At 45.3% G+C, this 22409-nt stretch overlaps 1 protein-coding gene across 1 annotated transcript in view; it reads right to left on the reverse strand.

Annotated features, from left to right (window-relative positions):
• The window catches only part of LOC121586575 (thrombospondin type-1 domain-containing protein 7A-like), a 186362-nt gene that overhangs the window by 76475 nt on the left and 87478 nt on the right, over positions 1-22409 (reverse strand). Inside the window, exons 5-7 of the mRNA XM_045226705.1 lie at positions 19304-19482; positions 12355-12510; positions 8449-8652 (exon numbers count right to left, since the gene is read on the reverse strand). Of these exons, the coding sequence (XP_045082640.1) occupies positions 8449-8652; positions 12355-12510; positions 19304-19482 (539 nt within the window). The remainder of the gene's footprint in view (positions 1-8448; positions 8653-12354; positions 12511-19303; positions 19483-22409) is intronic.

Consider the following 22409-nt stretch of genomic DNA (forward strand, 5'->3'; position numbering starts at 1 on the left):
CCTTGGCAGTAGCTAATGGAGATCCATAATAAATACAAACCCATCCCATTACTCTGATGTCGCCCCTCTGTATCAGTCAAACCCCCACCCTAACCTCTTCCATCATCTCACCCCATCCCTCTTTTGTCGATCACTCCTATACGTATCAGGTTAATGATCTATAGTGATGGGAATAAAAGATAGTGATTGTGGGATCCTGAACCATCACCGTATTGATCTAAATCTGTGGGATGTGGCCACAACCCCCACCCTTATCCTTACCCCATCAAATCCCCATTCCCATCCCATCCTTCTTTCATCTCTCCCTCCATCTCTATACCCCATCCCATCTCTATACCTCATTCCATCTCTATACCTCATACCATCTCAATACCTCATCCCATCTCTATACCTCATCCCATCTCTACACCTCATCCCATCTCTATACCCATCCCAACTATATACCCATCCCATCTCTATACCCCATCCCATCTCTATACCCCATCCCATCTCAATAACTCATCCCATCTCTATACCCCATCCCATCTCAATACCTCATCCCATCTCAATACCTCATCCCATCTCTATACTCCATCCATCTCTATTACCTCATACCATCTCTATACCCCATCCCATCTCTATACTCCATCCCATCTCTATACCCCATCCCATCCCTATACCCAACCCTTTTCTATACTTTATCCCATCTCTATACACCATCCCATATCTATACCTCATCCCATTTCTATACCCCATCCCATCTCTATACCCCATCCCATCTCTATACTTTATCCCATCTCTATACCTCATCCCATCTCTATACCTCATCCCATCTCTATACCCCATCCCATCTCTGTACCCGATCCCATCTCTATACTTTATCCCATCTCTATACCTCATCCCATCTCTATACCCCATCCCATCTCTATACCCCATCCCATCTCTGTACTTTATCCCATCTCTATACACCATCCCATATCTATACCTCATCCCATCTCTATACCCCATCCCATCTCTATACCCCATCCCATCTCTATACTTTATCCCATCTCTATACCTCATCCCATCTCTATACCTCATCCCATCTCTATACCTCATCCCATCTCTATACCTCATCCCATCTCTATACCTCATTTCATCTCTATACCCCATCCCATCTCTATACCCAATCCAATCTCAATAACTCATCCCATCTCTATACCCCATCCCATCTCAATACCTCATCCCATCTCAATACCTCATCCCATCTCTATACTCCATCCCATCTCTATACCTCATCCCATCTCTACACCTTATCCCATCTCTATACCCCATCCCATCTCTATACGCCATCCCATCTCTATACCCCATCCCATCTCTATACTTTATCCCATCTCTATACCTCATCCCATCTCTATACCTCATTCCATCTCCATACCTCATCCCATATCTATACCTCATCCCATCTCTATGCCTCATATCATCTCTATACCCCATCCCATCTCTATACCCCATCCCATCTCTATATCTCATCCCATCTCTATACCTCATCCCATCTCTATACCTCATCCCATCTCTATACCTCATCCCACTTCTATACCCCATCCCATCTCTATACCTCAACCCATCTCTATACCTCATCCCATCTCTATACCTCATCCCATCTCTGTACCCCATCCCATCTCTATACCTCATCCCATCTCTATACCCCATCCCATCTCTACACCTCATCCCATCTCTATACCTCATCCCATCTCTATACCCCATCCCATCTCTGTACCCCATCCCATCTCTATACCTCAACACATCTCTATACCTCATCCCATCTCTATACCTCATCCCATCTCTATACCCCATCCCAACTCTATACCTCATCTCATCTCTATACCTCATCCCATCTCTATACCTCATCCCATCTCTATACCTCATCCCATCTCTATACCTCATCCCACTTCTATACCCCATCCCATCTCTATACCTCATCCCATCTCTATACTTCATCCCATCTCTATACCCCATCCCATCTCTGTACCCCATCCCATCTCTATACCTCATCCCATCTCTATACCCCATCCCATCTCTATACCTCATCCCATCTCTATACCTCATCCCATCTCTATACCCCATCCCATCTGTGTACCCCATCCCATCTCTATACCTCAACCCATCTCTATACCTCATCCCATCTCTATACCTCATCCCATCTCTATACCTCATTTCATCTCTATACCCCATCCCATCTCTATACCCAATCCAATCTCAATAACTCATCCCATCTCTATACCCCATCCCATCTCAATACCTCATCCCATCTCAATACCTCATCCCATCTCTATACTCCATCCCATCTCTATACCTCATCCCATCTCTACACCTTATCCCATCTCTATACCCCATCCCATCTCTATACGCCATCCCATCTCTATACCCTATCCCATCTCTATACTTTATCCCATCTCTATACCTCATCCCATCTCTATACCTCATTCCATCTCCATACCTCATCCCATATCTATACCTCATCCCATCTCTATGCCTCATATCATCTCTATACCCCATCCCATCTCTATACCCCATCCCATCTCTATATCTCATCCCATCTCTATACCTCATCCCATCTCTATACCCCATCCCATCTCTATACCTCATCCCATCTCTATACCTCATCCCATCTCTATACCTCATCCCATCTCTATACCTCATCCCACTTCTATACCCCATCCCATCTCTATACCTCATCCCATCTCTATACTTCATCCCATCTCTATACCCCATCCCATCTCTGTACCCCATCCCATCTCTATACCTCATCCCATCTCTATACCCCATCCCATCTCTATACCTCATCCCATCTCTATACCTCATCCCATCTCTATACCCCATCCCATCTCTGTACCCCATCCCATCTCTATACCTCAACACATCTCTATACCTCATCCCATCTCTATACCTCATCCCATCTCTATACCCCATCCCAACTCTATACCTCATCCCATCTCTATACCTCATCCCATCTCTATACCTCATCCCATCTCTATACCTCATCCCACTTCTATACCCCATCCCATCTCTATACCTCATCCCATCTCTATACTTCATCCCATCTCTATACCCCATCCCATCTCTGTACCCCATCCCATCTCTATACCTCATCCCATCTCTATACCCCATCCCATCTCTATACCTCATCCCATCTCTATACCTCATCCCATCTCTATACCCCATCCCATCTGTGTACCCCATACCATCTCTATACCTCAACCCATCTCTATACCTCATCCCATCTCTATACCTCATCCCATCTCTATACCCCATCCCAACTCTATACCTCATCCCATCTCTATACCTCATCCCATCTCTATACCTCATCCCATCTCTATACCCCTCCCATCTCTATACTTTATCCCATCTCTATACACAATCCCATCTCTATACCGCAACCCATCTCTACACCTCATCCCATCTCTATACCCCATCCCATCTCTATACCCCATCTCATCTCTATACCCCATCCCATCTCTATACTTTATCCCATCTCTATACCTCATCTCATCTCTATACCCCATCCCATCTCTATACCCCATCCCATCTCTATAATTATATCATCTCTATACCTCATCCCATCTCTATATCTCATTCCATCTCTATACCTCATCCCATCTCTATACCTCATCCCATCTCTATACCCCATCCCATCGCTATACCTCATCCTATCTCTATACCTCATCCCATCTCTATACCTCATCCCATCTCTATACCTCATCCCATCTCTATACCCCATCCCATCTCTATTCCTCATCCCATTTCTATACCTCATCCCATCGCTATACCCCATCCCGTCTCTGTACTCTATCCCATCTCTATACCTCATCCAATCTCTATACCTCATCCCATCTCTATACCCCATCCCATCTCTATACTTCTTCCCATCTCTATACCTCACCCCATCTCTATACCATCTCAACTTCCATCTCAACTTCCATCTCAACTTCCAACCCTAGCCTTATCTTCGCTCTATCCTATCCCATCCTATCACATCTCAGTGGGTTATTCCGTATCAATGAAAGCCCTTTTCACACTCCATTGTATTCCAGCCCATACTATCTCTCTTTCATGGTCCCCTCCCTCCTATCTGTATCAGTGATAAAAATCCCATAGTGACAGGAGGAACCAGAGGAGCAGCCAGTCTGATGACATGTCTGGAGCCCCTTGGGGGAAACAAATCAATTTTCATCAGCAGCAGACAACAGAGGATCAATAGAGTCCAGTCAAGAGGGACTGGGAGGGCCGCTGTGTGTGTGTGTGTGTGTGTGTGTGTGTGTGTGTGTTTGTGTGTGTGTTTGTGTGGTGGTGGAATGGAATGGAAGTCTCCATGCGATAGATTGGGAGAGGAAATCATTAAAGTGTTTGTATGAGACTGATTATTCTCCTGGCTTCTGACTGACTGTCCTTTTGTGACATCTTTGTGTGAAAACATTGAATGCTGTCTGGCTTCATTCATTAGCACTCCAAGGTAGGAAACACATGTCTATAGACACCCAAGACGGTAAAACAAGAGGTTCATGCCTTGCAAGAAGTAGATGATGAAGTATGAAAAATGTATGCACTCACTAACTGTAAGTCGCTCTGGATAAGAGCATCTGCTAAATGACAAAAAAATTATTTGCAATACAAATTAACAACAAATGTATTGAATCATGGACCCTTAAATCTAGAATCCTTAATTGAAACCATAAGAAAGCAGGCACCCTGCCTCTGTTTTGTGAAAAAGCTGAGGGATGAGTCTGATAGACAGCGCTATGGATGCAAGGACTGACCATCCAGGATATCAAAATGATAGTTTTAGTCATGTTTTGAGGCTATACAGTGTTTGTTTTTCATTTACATTGTTTACACACAATGGGGTAAATCAAGCCTATATTTTGGGTTCTGATGTGGCACGACACTTGAACTAAATTCATGTGTCATCCCATCTCTATACCTTGTATTCTTCAAGAATCAGTGGGTATTCATAATTAATGAATACCCAGTCCAAAAATGGATGTAGCAACTAAGGATTCTAGCTTAAAAATCATAACCATCCTTCACCTCTCAGAAATCCCCCTCCTCCCCCCATCCTCCCTTTCTCTGTCCAGCATGTGTCTAGAAATCAATTCAGCAAAACCCACAGAGGAGAAACAACCAGCTACGGCTGTCTGTCCTCGGCTCTGCAAGCTACCCAACTGATCAAAGAGGCAACACACCTCACATCAGAAACCCCCCCCCTTCCTCCTCTAGCTGGGTCTGAACTGTGTCTTAATGGAAAAGCACCAGACATCGTTTGACATATCCTCTATTCAACCCTGCCTCATTCCATCCGGGTGGGGAACACACATGCACACAGGCACACACATGCACACACACACACAAACACCCTAATGTGAAAGACAGGCAGGGTAAATGTGAACCGACTGTGTGGAGAAGCGCCAGGTAATCTAATTTACCAGTAACTAAATCTGATTCAACAGGGTGCTGCTGTAAAAGCAAGCTCACTGCAGCCAGCAGCCATGTTGTCTCTATAACTGGGGAGAAGGGATGGGGAGGCCACCTTGAATGAAGAAACCAGGGTGTAGACAGAAAGTCTACCTGGGCTGGGCTTGTTCACCACCTAGCTAAATGGGTCAATATACACAATACACTGTGTCTGTAGGGAGGGATGGAGGGAAATAGAAAGCGGTGAGAATAAGGAGGTAGGAAGGCATGAAAAGTATTTAGGAAATAGGGAGTGGTGAGTTGAAGAGGGAGGTAGAGAGAGAAAGCTGTGAGCAGAGAGGGTGGTTGAGAGAGAAAGCTGTGAGCAGAGAGGGTGGTTGAGAGAGAAAGCTGTGAGCAGAGAGGGTGGTTGAGAGAGAAAGCTGTGAGCAGAGAGGGTGGTTGAGAGAGAAAGCTGTGAGCAGAGAGGGTGGTTGAGAGAGAAAGCTGTGAGCAGAGAGGGTGGTTGAGAGAGAAAGCTGTGAGCAGAGAGGGTGGTAGAGAGAAAGCTGTGAGCAGAGAGGGTGGTAGAGAGAGAAAGCTGTGAGCAGAGAGGGTGGTTGAGAGAGAAAGCTGTGAGCAGAGAGGGTGGTTGAGAGAGAAAGCTGTGAGCAGAGAGGGAGGTTGAGAGAGAAAGCTGTGAGCAGAGAGGGTGGTTGAGAGAGAAAGCTGTGAGCAGAGAGGGAGGTTGAGAGAGAAAGCTGTGAGCAGAGAGGGTGGTTGAGAGAGAAAGCTGTGAGCAGAGAGGGTGGTTGAGAGAGAAAGCTGTGAGCAGAGAGGGTGGTTGAGAGAGAAAGCTGTGAGCAGAGAGGGAGGTTGAGAGAGAAAGCTGTGAGCAGAGAGGGTGGTTGAGAGAGACTAGTGTTAGTGTTTCATCTCATCAATATTACTACCTTATGTAAAAAGTTATCTCCCTTTCTCACTCCTAATAGTATTCATCTTGTACCATAAATCTTTCAACATACGATATAGATATTCTCCTCCTCTGAAAAGAACAGACTATTAGACTAATATGCCTTTCACCATCGTCATCATCACGGCAACAGCCTGGTGCAGGCAGCACGAAGCTCTGGCTGATGTGAATGGGACCTTGATTATTGTTATAATATGAGAACTGGTTGAGAAGTACCAACACACACAGACACAGACACACACACACACTCACACTCCCTAGGGTGATCATTAGCAGGCAGTGTGCTATGGTTCACGAATCTTCTGATAATTGCTATATTCATACGGTGAATCTTAGTCGAACGAGAGAGAACAGAAAATTCCCAGGATGTAAAATACAATTACAATACACGGTCCCTAATTGAATCATTAATAAAGTGTGAAGGCAAGCCATTTACATTTCTCATTTCTGTCCCCTTTTATTAATTGGTGGGTTATTTAATCATCTTAAACTAAGGTGAACTATTTCAGATATATTGAATCTATTAAGGTACTTTACAGGTGAATTACACCTGTATTCATCCATACTAAAACTCACACTCCTAATCATTTTTATTGTTAAATTCTCAAGTCAGCTATGCTTATTTTCTCCATTATTCTGAACTTAATTAAATTAGGGTGAATTCAATTATTGAGATTAAACTCTGTCTCTTAAACACAAGGCCACTTTGGTCTTCCCTGACTAAAACACAAGGCCCCTTCGGTCTTCCCCGATTAAAACACAAGGCCCCTTCGGTCTTCCCTGACTAAAACTCTCACCTCCCAAACCACATAAAAAATGCATCAGTTACACTCCTCCCAGGTGCACTGCTTCCTATTACACATGCCATAACAAATGTTTGCTCTGTGTCAGACACGCTTGGAGAATAATGCAATCTGTGTGACAAGGGGATTGCGGAGTTTTGCGTCTCTTTGACTTTAGTGTCTTGGTTTGGCACAATGATTTGAGACAATGATTTCAATTTGTGCCCTATTTGACTATTAGACCACACAAACCAACCAGATCAAGCTGTTCTCTTCAGTCTTCAAATGGTGGACCACTTCAGTACTACAAGCCAATATCACTGTGCTTGCCAAAAGCAACAAGCACTATGGTTATTGTTTCATTTACTCTCACATGCTAACTGAATTCTGTCTCAGTATTCAAGTTTCTTTTGGAGAGAACATGAATTAGCAAGTGCTGTATATCTAGCTCTGTCCATGTGTGTGTGTGTGTGTGTGTATGTGTGTGTGTGTGTGTGCGTGTGTGTGTGTGTCCCTCCTCTGGCAGTGCCAGCACAGCTCTCTGTGTGTCTCAGCCAGCACAATTACGACCAGCAGTGGCTCGTGCCTGGCCCCTCGGCCCCATGGGATATCAGGCAGCACGCTGTGGCTGGTGTGGCTGCAGTCAAACCCTTTAGCACAAAGCTTTACACACACACACACACACACACACAGGCACGCTTACGCAGACACACACACGCACATGCTGGAGCACACACACATAAACACATGTACACGCACGCACACGTGCACATACACACAAGCCTCCATAGCTCTGCAATCTTAGGACTAGACAAACAATAGAGAAAGAAAGAAATATCCATAAAACAAGATTGCTACAGAAACAGCAATTACCCTGTTGGGCTGCGGTCCAAGGCTAACAAACACACAAACAGACTGTTGGGCATAGTTTACGGCCGAACCCCTGCAGGCACAGTTCAAGGCAATAAAGCTAAAGCCCAAAACAATATGAGTCTCTGAGCTCCAATTCACCCAAAACATATTGTAACACAACTGAACAAACCATGAATATTAACTGTTACATGGTAATTAACACACCGATACAATAAAGACACTCTATTCTCTCTCTCTCTCTCTCTCTCTCTCTCTCTCTCTCTCTCTCTCTCTCTCTCTCTCTCTCTCTCTCTCTCTCTCTCTCTCTCTCTCTCTCTCTCTCTCTCTCTCTCTCTCTCTCTCTCTCTCTCTCTCTCTCTCTCTCTCTCTCTCTCTCTCTCTCTCTCTCTCTCTCTCTCTCTCTCTCCTTACCATCACTGTTGACACACTGCACTTGTGGTATCTGGGTGCCCGGTCCACACTCTCTCTCATTGTCCGGGATACACTTCTCCAGCTTCACAAGCAGCCAATCATAGCAGCTGGGTTCGTCACATGGTATGGCCTCCACCAAGTGAGGGCAGCTTCCTGTTCCTCCCGTCGGCTCATTGACGATTCTCCTCTTCCTCAGTTTGAACCCTGGTAAGAAAAGACAGGAAAATAGGTATACTGGTGCTGCCATGGAACCATACATAGCTGTATAATTATACCATTCCACGATCTGCTTCTACTATCCCAAATAACATTTCAATAAAGTATAGTTTTGCAACATACAGGTCACCTTTTCATAATTTTTTTAAACAGCAGGAACTAACAGACTTTCACACACGACCCCCTCACTCATGACCAACCTCGCCCTCTGTGGTGGCAACTTTCAGGGCCTCCCTCATCACCAACTTCCCCCTCTGTGGTAGCACCTTTCAGGGCCTCCCTCATCACCAACCACCCCCTCTGTGGTAGCACTTTTCAGGGCCTCCCTCATCACCAACCTCCCCCTTTGTGGTAGCGCTTTTCAGGGCCTCCCTCATCACCAACCTCCCCCTTTGTGGTAGCGCTTTTCAGGGTAGCTAAACATGATTTTCATGGAGTCACAACTTAATGTCTAACTTCGGTACATGAACTTCCCTCTACTATGCTACAGTCACATTGTGTCTTTGATGATAACCGTAATATAGCATTTATTTCTTTAACACGGCAGGACCGCTAAGCTCCAGAAGATGACAGACATTAGAGAAACAGCTTCCCATTATGACTGTTATTGTCCCGACTTCGGCCAAGGCTGCCTCCCCTCCTTGTTTGGGCAGGCTTCGGCGTTCGTCGTCACCGGCTTACTAACCACTGCCGCCCCAATCATCATCACATTTGTCTTGTCTTGTCAATCACACACACCTGGTCCTAATCCCCTCATTAGTCTGTGTATAAGTGTTCCCTCTGCCCCCTTGTCCTTGTTGGTGATTGTTATTTGTGAGAGTAGTGGAGCTCGGTGGAGCTACACGTTACATATTGTTGCCAGGGTAGATATTCCCCTGTGCCTATGTATTATTGGATATCTGTTACAGTGTATTTGCCAGAGATGATAGTTTCCCCTGTGCCTGTTTCGTTGAGCGCTATTTGAGCGCATTTGTGTGTCTACGAAGGAATAAACTCTGTATTCGGTGATTACCCTCCTGCGCCTGACTCCTTTCCATCACACTCATCACAATTATTGTTCTCTCCTCATTAAGCCAGGCTTTTACCCAAAGTGACTCATGTACTAATGGATGCAGCAATCCATTAATACCTTCATAATATTTGTTTTTCCAAGTCTGAGGGCTTTCCCCTGTCTTTGCTCAAGGACATGGAAGTGGTGATGGCTGGGGCCCGGGAGGTGTGTGTGTGTGTGTGTGTGTGTGTGTGTGCCTTGTGTGCCTGCACCTACATATGTGTGTGTGTTTGTGTTATGTTAACCCCTGCCTGCCCAGCCCCAAGTCAGCCTGCCCCCAGCCCCAGGGCCTAATCCCCACTGCTGCTCCAGCCTGATAAGAAAGGAGCATGGGGGAGCCAGCAGGACTGGAGGACTCAGGTGGATGATGGCTGACTCTCGCGTTCTTCGGATTATTTCGGATTCTTTCCTATTCTTCCCCGAACCCTCTATTTAATGAGGAGGGCCGGCTGGAAGATGGAGGTGTGTTGTCAGATGTCAGGGTTGAGGTGGAGAGTTTAACAGGAAAAGGTTGGGGAGAGTGTGAAGAGAAGTGTAAGAGGAGAGGAGAGGTGGAGGGTTTAGGAAAGTTGAAGGGCGGGGGGAGGGGGGTGTTATAGAGGGGGAATGGATAGGGGTCCAGCCAGGTTATGTAAATCTAATATCACTACTGTCTGTCGAACCACAGTAAAGGAAAGCAAGGTGAACAGATTGACTGAGGCCTTTCCACCCTGTCAGAGCCTGGGGGCTCTTTGCACAGATAAACATACTGATGGAGAAGTATGTGTAGGCTATAATGACTTCTCCAATACGGTATGGTGTTGCAACATCTCAAAGGCCGTGGCTGAGACGAACGTATCTAAGAAACCAGCCATTATTTTGAAAACGTATCTCCCATTAACGGTGCAGTATGTTACTAGAATCCATCAAATATTGGTAGATAGATACAATCACAGTGTGTGTGCACAGTCCATTTGGACAGCCACCACAAAGAGCGACAAACGTTGATTGAATGAAGGCTGGGAGATCAGGGCATGTTGATGTTGTATGGAGTTCGTTGTTACAGGGATAAACAAGTGTCCAGAGAAATGTCTGAGAGTCTACTTCTCTTGACTAATGAGAGCCAGGGTGTACAAACACACACACACTCATCCAGTCAAGGTTGTGTGTGTACTTTATGAGATACAGTAGTGTGAGATGCGAGACGAGCGTGTAGTGGGACGAGAGCGAGAGAGAGAGAGAGAGAGAAAGAAAGAAAATAAGAGAGAGAGATTAAGACGTGCGCAAGAGTGAATTCATCATTAAGATGCATGGGAGACAATTTCTAGGCTTCCCTTCCATTTGAGATGCTTCATTAGGGTAGAGTCAATATGCATTAGTCACCATAGTGGAGTTGATGGAGGGGGCTGCTGCTGCCATTCTGTTCCTGTACCAGGGATAATTAAGGTCTGAGCAGCCAGCCAGCCAGCCAGCATGTCTGTGTGTGTGTGTGTGTGTGTGTGTGTGTGTGTGTGTGTGTGTGTGTGTGTGTGTGTGTGTGTGTGTGTGTGTGTGTGTGTGTGTGTGTGTGTGTGTGTGTGTGTGTGTGTTTGTGAGCCAGCCAGCATGTCTGTGTGTGTGTGTGTGTGTGTTTGTGTGTGTTTCAGCCCCTACTGTTGGAATAGCTGTTAACAAAAAGGGCGTAGAGACACCTCCACCCTCCTCCGCCCTCCCTATAGCATCCCTCTCGATATCTCTGTCTTTCTCTGTCTCTCTTCTATTTATCTCCTGTTTAGTCTTTGTCAGAGGAAGAGTAGAATGAGGGGAATGAGATGGCAACCCACGCTATTGTACTGTAGACATGGTATTGGTTGTAGGAGAGAGGTCAATATCAACATATTGCTTATACTGTATACACCTGTGCTCTATATGGAAGCTGTGATGTTTCACACTTTTTTTTTTTTACATATTTTTCTAATACTACTGTAACAGATATTTTATTTTAAATGCAACAATGATTGCTTTCTCACCTACAGTGTTTTTTATATCTATATTCTACCGTTTTGAACCACGCTATAACTCCAATTTATGTTTATGTTCCAGGGGCTTGCCAAGAGGATTGCCAAGAGGATAAAGAAAATCAATATTGAGACTCAATACATATCATAACTCAACATTTAGCTGAATGCAACACAAATAAAGATGGATTCTGGAGTAGTGTTGCGTACATATACCAGACTGAACACAGCTTAAGCTCTCAAATCATGTTATCAGTTTATTGTTACTGGTGAAGTGACTGATGGATGGATACAGACTGAGGACACAATTATAAATAAGACCTGCTATTGACAGTGTAACCAATGCCTGTTTCATTTTCAAGATGGCTACCTATGTGATCGACCGGGTTCGAACCTGAGTCTCTAGACGAAAAAGATGTCTTGCTCAACACCAAAGATATAGTGTCTTGGGTGCTGTATCCCAGCCAGGAGTAATCAAAAAAAAAAAAAAATCACATTCATCATTACTAAAGTATAGCTATTACTATGTTACACCCAGTGTGTGGTGTTCCAATGCCATCATTTCAAGATGGCCATCTATGTGACTGAATGGGTATCAAAGTCAAGACTGTGTTATCCCACAAAGCTTAGGCATAACTGTCATTAGAGCTGTGCTCCACCCACCTTTCTTGGCAGCTGTGTCCAGGCAGTTCTCAAAGGTGCAGGGTCCCCAGGCACTCCAGGAGGACACGTCACACTCCACAGGACAGGGGATGTGGCACAGCTGGGTGGTGTTGGGGGGCGGGCTGAGGCACAGGTCACCGTCAACGGGCCTGGAGGCTGGAAACACAGAGCGATACACAGAGACATGATGTCAGAACAGGGCAGGGATGTGGCATTAATGGTTCATGTTGGGCGCAAGGCTAGGCATAGATCACTGTTTACAAGTATGAAGACATATAAAAACATGAAAGCTAGGTAGTGTAGTGATATGCATTTAGAGACTATCCACATACATTTAATATACTTTACAGACTGAGTTCTATCTGTTATTACTGTCACTGTGGATCTAACTATTGTACTTTTAGCCTGTCTCTCTCCATCTGTGTAGTGGGATAAAACTTCAGGCTAATGGATGACAACGAATCATGAATCGTTCCACCAGTCATGAATAAAACTCACACCAACTAAAACCCCACAGGGCAGTTCATAGTAATGAATATTCCTACCCTCACACTATCTCAAATCCAAGAAAACATTTGGTAAACAGTATGGCCTTTCATGTATTAATCATCCTGCTAAATCCAGTCTAGTTTGAAACAACAAAGGCTTTTTTTCGCTCTCTATCCCCAAACGGCAGATCAGGCTCAGGGGAGGCCTAGTGCTGCTCAATGACACAAACACACACACACACACACACACACACACACACACACACACACACACACACACACACACACACACACACACACACACACACACACACACACACACACACACACACACACACACACACACACACACACACACACACACAAACACACACGGTGGATAAATCAATGAGCCGTAGGTGACCCTCTACAAGGTCACTGCTCTGATTAATCATTCCCACCGCTCCATCACCATGCTTTGACTGAAGCCTGAGTCTGACTCATTCACATGCAAATTTCCTCCACTTTGCCAAAGGTGTGTCCTTTTAATAGTGTCTGTTAAAATGTGTGTGTGTGTATGTACGTGCGTGGTGCGTGCCTGTCAAGTGATTATACATTTTTTTCAATCTGCGCAGCGTACTAATTTATTTTAGTAATTATAAAATCCCTCTGGCAACGGTAGCTGAATAGGTACAATCAAGGGGAGTAGGCTACATATGCGTAAGCTTTAAAGTGTATTGAATGGATGCTTACTTACGCCACTTAAGAAGGCCATTGGCACAGACAAGCCTATGAAGTAATACAAATAATGTGGTGAGTGCTTATATTTGTCCTATTTCACACATGTACAAATGATGTTGCGTGACGAGTAAACATGTGGCATCATTATCGTTTCCAGTAAGTATTGTGTGTGTGTGTGTGTGTGTGTGTGTGTGTGTGTGTGCACTTGTCTGGCGTTAACAATACTGACTGGAAACGATAATGATGCAACATGTTCACTCGTCACGCAACATCATTTGTACATGTGTGAAATAGGACAAATATAAGCACTCACCAAATTATTATTATTATTATTATAATTGCACAGTCCGCAGTACTGTGCAATTATACTGGAAATGATCATGACTGGAAACGGTAATGACTGGTGTCACGGATCCCCCCAGTACTGCTGCTCATTCCGTTCACCAGCTCTGGAGGTCTACGTCACTGGCTTTCTAGGTGTCACTGATTTGGTTCATTACCACCAACCCCGGACTGTCTTGTCTCATTAAGCACACCTGGTTCCCATTCCCCCTGATTAGTATGTGTATATATGTGCCCTCTGTGTCCCATGTCCGTTGGTCTTGTGAGTACCGTGTATTGTGTAGAGGTTACACCTCGCTCTTTGTTTGGGTTACATCCCTTTGTAAGGGGTGAGGTGTGACCCAGGACATACAGTAGGCAGAGATGGTGAAACAAGGATCTTTACTGGTGGTCCCGAAGCCAAAATACAAAATAACGGACTTATCATGATAAAAGAAAGGCAGAGCAAATAAGTCTCCAAAAACCGGCTGACAGCCAAAATACGAAATACTACCTAAGACTGAAACAAATAACGAAACAGGGAGAACACTTCTCAAGTACCTGTACATAGCTCTCCAATCAGACACTGAGTAGTACTGCTGGACATAGAGAAACTAGCAGAGAAAACTGAGCAAGGGAACGCAGGGAAGTGAGGGCATAAATACACAGGTGAACCGATAGACACAGGTGACACCAATAGGATGATGATTAGTCCCGACTGTGAGTGAGGAGGTGCCTAAGGTTGTCGGAGGATGACACCTAGTGGGTCGCTCCGGAACTGCGACCCACTCCTGTAACACTTTTTGGTATATATATACACGTGTTTGTGTTGGGTGGAGTAAATAAAACCCCTAATACGTATTCCTGCGCCAGTCTTCTAATCATTAAACAACGTGACAACTGGAAACAATAATGATGCCACATGTTTACTTGTCCCGCCACATAATTGCACGGTTCACCAGCCCATTTTCATCAAAGCCATTTTACAAGTGGCTACGTCTCCTCTATGCTGCATGGCTATTTTGGTAGACAATGGACCTTTCTGCCCCACTCTCCTAGTCAATATAAAGTATCTAATGTGTGTGTGTGTGTGTATGTGTATGTGTGTGTGCAGACTGAAGTAGCTACTGTATTTTCTCATCCTCTTTGCCATTATAACAAAGGCTGATTAATGAACGTCTCCGTGCTGGGTGACCTTGGTTGAGGTGCCACATGGGTCTCTCGCTCTCTCTCCTGCCAGATGGTCTTGTCTTTACTCTACCCACCCTCACACACACACACCACACAGGGGTTCCTGGGGCCAAACTAGGACCTCCAATCCCAGGCAGACACCTGTGCCTCACCCCTCTCCTCCTCTCCCTGTCACCCCTTGCCATCATCATTAACTCTACTTCCGGATGGCATCACACAGCCAGCCATTCTACTGCTAGCTACAGAATGTCTCCATGGGCCCTCTAATAAGGCTCCATATTGATTTTAACCAAACAGAACAGAGCTGGCTAGAACTGATGACCATCAAAGCCAATAACTACAGTAACATCAGATTTACTGCCTTCCTGCACCCTTCCTTCCTCTCGCTCTCAATTCCGCCCTCTTTCTCTGCCTCCAGTAACTGGTAGTAGACAGAAATTGAAACAGCTGCTTTTCCCTGTTGTCCATATCTGACCCCCCCATGGAATAGTTTAATAAATCCACACTTCATTTCAGCAGCATTTTGGCAATCATAACATAGGTCTGTTGAAGCCAACTGTAATCCCCAGAATGATTGAATGAGTGAGTTTTGTGTCCGAATAAAGCTTATTTCCTATGTAAATGGAATGAGAATGCATACACATACAGGAAAGTGACAAGCCTAAATGACTAATCACACACACACACACAAAACTATCCAGCCTCAGTCATGTCGCATAGGGAATAAAACATCATTGTTGAAAGCAAAAAACAAGTATACATCAGCTTAAATCAGACTGAAGATTTAGCTCTCCATCCAGGCTTCAGTGTCCGCAAGGAAACCCGCAATTGTTACAGCTGAGATGGAGATATGTGTATAATGCTTTATAGATTCAGCAGTAAATTGCCCGAGATGAGAGCAATTCTGTGTAGATCCCTATAATGACCCAGAACTGTGTATTTGATTTAGGTTCCAGGTGTGTAATGTTTGGTTTTGAAGACAAGAGAGATGATTGAGAAGGAGATCGAGAGAGGAGACTGGAGAATGAGTAAGGGAATACCAAAAGTGGATGGGGGAGTTGTAATTGTGCCATAGAGCAGACAGGAAAGGATTGAAAGGAAAATATGTGTTACGGCAGGTGGGCTTGCTGTGCTTCCCTACCTCCAACTCTCCCTCTCTATCTGTCCTTCTCCCACTCCCACTCCTTCTCTGCAACTGTCACCATCACTTGTGTCATCTAGCAAACCCTGTCACTTCCAAATACAAGACGCTCACAAGATTAGAAAAATCAATAAAGTTGCGGTTCACATTTTTTCTTTAGCAAAGTGCCTCCTCTGTCTGACTGTCTGAGAGCAGCTGGAATCATTTTAATCATTTATTTGAGCGGTGGCCAGTTGAGCCCCCTGACCAGATGGTCTGTCTGGGAGTTAGTGTGGCAGCGCTGGATAAATATGGGCTCGCTACCAGCTACCTTCACTTACATATTAACTGACTAAGTAGTGTTACCTACTTTACCCCACACTCATATTTCATATCGCACCACTGCGCTCTCTCTCTCTCTCTCTCTCTCTCTCTCTCTCTCTCTCTCTCTCTCTCTCTCTCTCCCTCCTTGCATTGTTCTCCTCTCTGCCTCGGTTCCTTCCTCTCCCTCCCTCCCTTAATCTTTCCCTCCCCATCCACTCATATTTACATATTCAACCCGGCTCCAGATGTAATGTGGAATAAAGACATCCTCATATCCCGTTCCACTTCACACATTGGTGCTAAAGTGTCTGTGTGTGTGTGTGTGTGTGTGTGCATGCATGTGTGTGTGTGTGCAGAGCCAGAAAATATTAGATGATTTTGGGTGTGTGCACAAGTCGAGTCAGAACTCAGGGCTCAAACCTCCCCAGCTAAATTTAGCTCCCCTTCATCTACACTGATTGAAGTGGATTTAACAAGTGACATCAATAAGGGATCATAGCTTTCACCTGGATTCACCTGGTCAGTCTATGTCATGGAAAAATGTTTTGTACACTCAACAGTTTTGGCTGTATGTGTGTGTGTGAGTGTTTATGTGAGTGCATGAGTCTGCATGTGTATGAGGTGTGTGTGTGTGTGTGTGTGAGTGAGTGAGTGAGTGGGAGTATGTGTGCAAAAAATTCTCTAAGGTGCAGGACAGAGTACCGGGCAGGTAGCCGGCTAGTGATGGCTGTTCAACAGTCTGATGGCCTGGTGATAGAAGCTGTTTCTCAGTCTCTCTGTCCCGGCTCTAATGCCTCCATACCGTCTCTGTCTGCTAGATGGTAGCAGTGTGTACAGACTGTGGCCTGGGTGGCTGAGGTCCTTGATGATCTTCTTGGGCTTCCTTTTGACACTGAGTGCTATAGATGTCCTGGAGGGCAGGCAGCGTCCCCAGATGGTGTGTTGGGCTGACCTTACAACCCTCTGAAGAGCCATGCGGTTGAGGATGGTGTAGTTGCCGTACCAGGCAGTGATGCAGCCCGACAGAATGCTGTCAATGATGCATCTGTAGAAGTTTGTGAGGGTCTTAGGGGTCATGCCGAATTTCTTTAGCCGCCTGAGGTTGAAGAGGCGCTGTTGTGCCTTCTTCACCACGGTGTCGATGTGATGAGACCATTTCAGGTCATCAGTGATGTGCACACCAAGGAACTTGAAGCTTTTGACCCTCTCCGATGTGGTGCTCCCTCCTCTGTCTCCTGTAGTCCATGATCAGCTCCTTGGTTTTGTTGACGTTGGGGAGAGGTTATTGCCCTGGCAATATCACCTCCTCCCTGTAGGCTGTCTCATCGTTGTCAGCTTCCTGCCTCCTGTTTGTCTCCGGGCCTCTAGAGGTCATCTGTGTTCCCCTCTGCCTTAGTTCTTCCTCGTGTGTGTCAGCTTCCTGCCTCCTGTTTGTCTCCGGGCCTCTAGAGGTCATCTGTGTTCCCCTCTGCCTTAGTTCTTCCTCATGTGTCCTAATTAGCTTGATCCAGGTCACCTGTGCCTTGTTTCCCCTTGTGTATTTTAGCTGTGTGTTTTCCCCTTGTTTCTCACTTGGTTATTGCGTCCTGACTATGTGTCTCCTGCTTTGTCCCACCGTGTCAGTCCTAGTAAGTTGTTCAAAGTTATCTTTAGTTTGTTTTTCTCCCCTCGTGGAGTTGTTTTGTTTTGCCTCCTGTTTTGGAACATTAAATCTACTTGCCTGGAGTATTGCCTTGGGTGTTTCATTTGGGTCCTACAACACCTCCTCTGTGGCTAAGGGGTAGTACCCCCAGCTCTCCACATCTGAGACCGGAGTTTCTAGCCCGGCTTGTGACAATCGTTATTGGTAATCAGGCCTACCACTGTTGTGTCGTCAGCAAACTTGATGATTCAGTTGGAGTTGATTCAGTTGGAGTTTATAAATTACCGCCTGGTGTGTGTGCACGGGCGCGCGCGTGTGTGTGTGAGCGTGCATGTGTGTGCACGTGCTTGTGCATGCATGTGTGTGTGTGTGTAACATTACCAAGGGAGTGATGACAGTTTTAATACATTATCTGGGAACACAGTTACTAGAGAGTTAATTCTGCTGCTGCTGACTGTGTGGATATGCTGTCCTGTCATGTTGACATTTGTTAGGGGGATTCTGGGTCAAAGGCAGTCAATGGCTGCGTACCAAATGGCACCATATTCCCTACGTAGTGCACTACTTTTGACTATAACACTGTAGGCGCTGGTCAAAAGTAGTGCACTATATAGGAAATAGGGTGCCATTTGGGATGCAACCAATGATATCTACTACCACTCGTGTAAGACACTTTTGTAGAGAATTTTCTTCACAGTGGATGCACCATTTTTGTAACGTGAAAGGCTTCTAGGATCTCCAAAGACCCTGGTTGGGGAAACACATTCCTCAATGCTATTTCTATTCTCTGCACCGTTAGTGCATGCATTTTGGCTGCCCAGGGTATCCCATTTAATTTATTGCTGTTGCGTAAGGGCACGTTAGCACAGTTCACATTCTCATTTCACGCTGTTCTTGTCAGACTGCATGAGTGCGGCCTTAGCAAAAGTGCTCAGTCTCCAGTGCACAAGGTGGAAGAGATCTGTACAATGAGACAAGGCAGCAGTATGGGAGGGAACTAAAGATACACAATGGGTATGGGCTTTCTATAGACACGCGCCTGGTGAGAGAGATGACCTAGTATGGGGGAGGGGCATGAGTTATCAGAATGGGAGAACGATTACACATTGGGGATAAAGGACAGTTGCATGCTGGTCAGGTTACCTTCTTTGCTCTTGAGCGCGCTGGAGGCGGGGTCGGCGCTGGTTGCCTGGACACAGTACACCTCACGGTTCTGGACTCCGCCCCCGCACAGCCCCGTTAGATTACCACGACGGCGGTCCTGTTGGCTTAGCAACATGTCCACCCTGCACTCGGTCCACTCCGTTGTCTTCCAATTGTACCTGCAGAGGAGAACGAAGGTTGATTGATTTGATTCGATTTTCTACACAACATAGATAGAAAATAATATGTACATTAATTCAATCATCAAGGATGACAAAATTAAGTCATAGTTTGCACCCAAAATGCCACCTTATTCCCTAGTGCACTACTTTCCTATATGGCTCTGGCCAAAAGCAGTTGAACTACAGGAATTGGGTGCCATTTCTGATGCAGCCATTCCCATTGTGGTCCTTATAAAGGAAGATGATGGAGAGAGATATGGTTAGTGATTATGAGTGGCTAGTAGAGCAAGAAAGTGTACATCAATATTAGCCATCTTTTATACCTGTTGTGAATGAAGCACCCTCCAGATTGATTGAGCAGATGCACAACCAAAGCCTGAATGTCCTACAAGGTCACAGCTTGTTAAGCATCATTTAGTTTGATGGCACCTTTGATTGACTGTTTCAAATGTATTATGTATGACACAATAAGATACGCAATAAAAAGATCTGCAGACATAAATAAATGGTTGAATTGGTTTGAATGCTGTTGATGCGTTCTGTTTGTAAATGTCGCCTAGGTTTATTTTCTCCTTTTCGTCTTATTGTGCTCTATTTCTTTCATCAGAGTTATCCTGTGGTAGTACACGTTCCAATGCCTGTTAGATGACAACTAGAGAGTACATTTACATTTACGTCATTTAGCAGACGCTCTTATCCAGAGGGTACAAGACATTGCAATAAACATTGCATTACTCTAATTCAATTAATACATCATTTCGAAGCACAAGCTAAAACTCCTTATTGCATCCCAAATGGCACCCTATTCCCTGTAAAATGCCCTACTTTCAATAGAGACCTATGGGTAGTCCACTACATAGGGAATAGGGTGCCATTTGGGACACAATCATATTTGTATACTTTATTATGGTTAGTAATTCAGACAAATTGCAGCGAGAAGTTGGCAAAATGGTTTTTCGGGAAGTAAACATTAGCATGCATTTGAGTGTGCTCAGTGGACGTTAAGCAATGTGCATCTACTAGAAAGACTATTTTAAAGGAGTTCTCTATGTATTTGACCGTCAACATACACTCACTGGCCAGTTTATTAGGTACACCACCCCGTTCACGAAAATGGATCGCTCCTACAGACAGTGAGTCACATGGCTGTAGCTTGCTATATAAAGCAGGCAGACAGGCATCAAGGCATTCAGTTACTGTTCGATTGAATGTTAGAATGGTTAAAACGAGTGACCCAAGTGACTTTGAGCGTGGTATGAATCTGCGTGATACCATCACGTCAGCATGGACCAACATCACTGTGGAATGTTTCCGACATCTTGTAAAATGAATTCAGGATGTTCTGGAGGCAAGGGGGGGTCCGACCTGGTACTACAGTAGATGGGTGAACCTAATAAACTGGCCGGTGAGAGTATATTCACAGAGTGCCTCACGATCTACAATTCATCTTGAATGTCCCCAAAGAGAACATCATGACCTAAATGTACCTCATTGGACCTCAGTGGAAGGACTCAGCTACATTAAACTGAAACAGATCAACTGTAAAGAGCAGTCTATTAAGACAGATTTGAGCTCAGCACTGAATTCAAAGAAAGCTCTAGGATCTGCTTCAAGAGAACTTGAAAGGTTCCTTAAAGTACTTAGTGAGAATGTTACGTATTGCTTTTCAGTTCAAATCCACCCCGGGGTCACAAAATGGCCGCCCTGCCTCGGTCTCCGTGGCGATAATGGAATTTATTTGAGGTCACCACCAATGAAAGGGCTCCATATTCATGAGTGGAGTGTCTCTTACTGGTCCCTGGCCGATGCCATGGTGAGGTTGTGGGACAACGAGGCACCTAGGAGTTGCGGTCCATAGCTAGGTCTGGGGGTCTGGGACTAACACTGATGGGGACACTCTAAACGAGGAATCCCTCAATAAGACTAACTGAACTTGGACTCCTGCCACAAGGTTCACACCTCTTCATCTCTCTTTTATCCTGGTCTTCTTCAAATGGTAGTAAGGGAGCATTGGTCCACCGACATTGATTTATTCCTTTCATCGTTATCAGGGACAGAAAACAGGCACATTTTTCCCACAGAACCTATACCCCATGGAAGAAGCCTAGGGACCAAGCTCACAAGCTGTTAACACATGGGTTATGTCCTGATCCGCATACTAACCTTACTCTATACAGTTTAAAAAATATATGGACTGACTGATGTCCTCATGTAAACTCACTGTAACAATTTAGTTTCAACCCAATGTAATAATTTTTGTCATGCAAAATGAACTAGCTAGCAACTGCAGGTCAAAACACTCAAACAGACTAGAGGTGTAAAATGCAGATTGAGGAAATTCCTTTCTCCCCACACCAGGTAGGAGTATAGTTCCACATGGAGTTGTACAGGTTCGGGGGGGAGTAATTTAAGGACACACACACGCATGCCATCACAGCACATGACTGCATACCGGGTGTGAAAGTGATGGTGTGTCAACACACCCATCTGTGTGTGTGTGTGTGTGTGGCAGGGGGATCAGATTAGACGTCGCGCCAACCGACTGACTCTTTTCTAGACACACTCCATTCATCATTTCCTCCATCACTGGCAATGAGCCAAAGGCTGGGCTGTATGTTTCCTCTCCATCTCTCCTGATATGCCCCTCTCTTGTATGGCACCATCGCCCCACACACCCTCTTACCGCCTCCCTCCCATCTCTCCCACCTCTGTATCGCTCCTATTTCTCCCTACATGCCCACCACACCATCACCTAACACACTACCCAACCCCCTCCCCATCTCGCCATCTCTTTCCACATGCCCCCTCACACCGTCGCCCCCACCCTCTCCCCTCTCATCAGCACTACATCATCACCCCACACAATGAAGCTAACCCTACCCCCCCCCCTCCCTCTCCCCCTTCAGGCTGTGAATATTAAGCCA

This window comes from Coregonus clupeaformis, chromosome 17 (genome assembly GCF_020615455.1).
Source record: "Coregonus clupeaformis isolate EN_2021a chromosome 17, ASM2061545v1, whole genome shotgun sequence".
NCBI classification, from domain to species: Eukaryota; Metazoa; Chordata; class Actinopteri; order Salmoniformes; family Salmonidae; genus Coregonus; species Coregonus clupeaformis.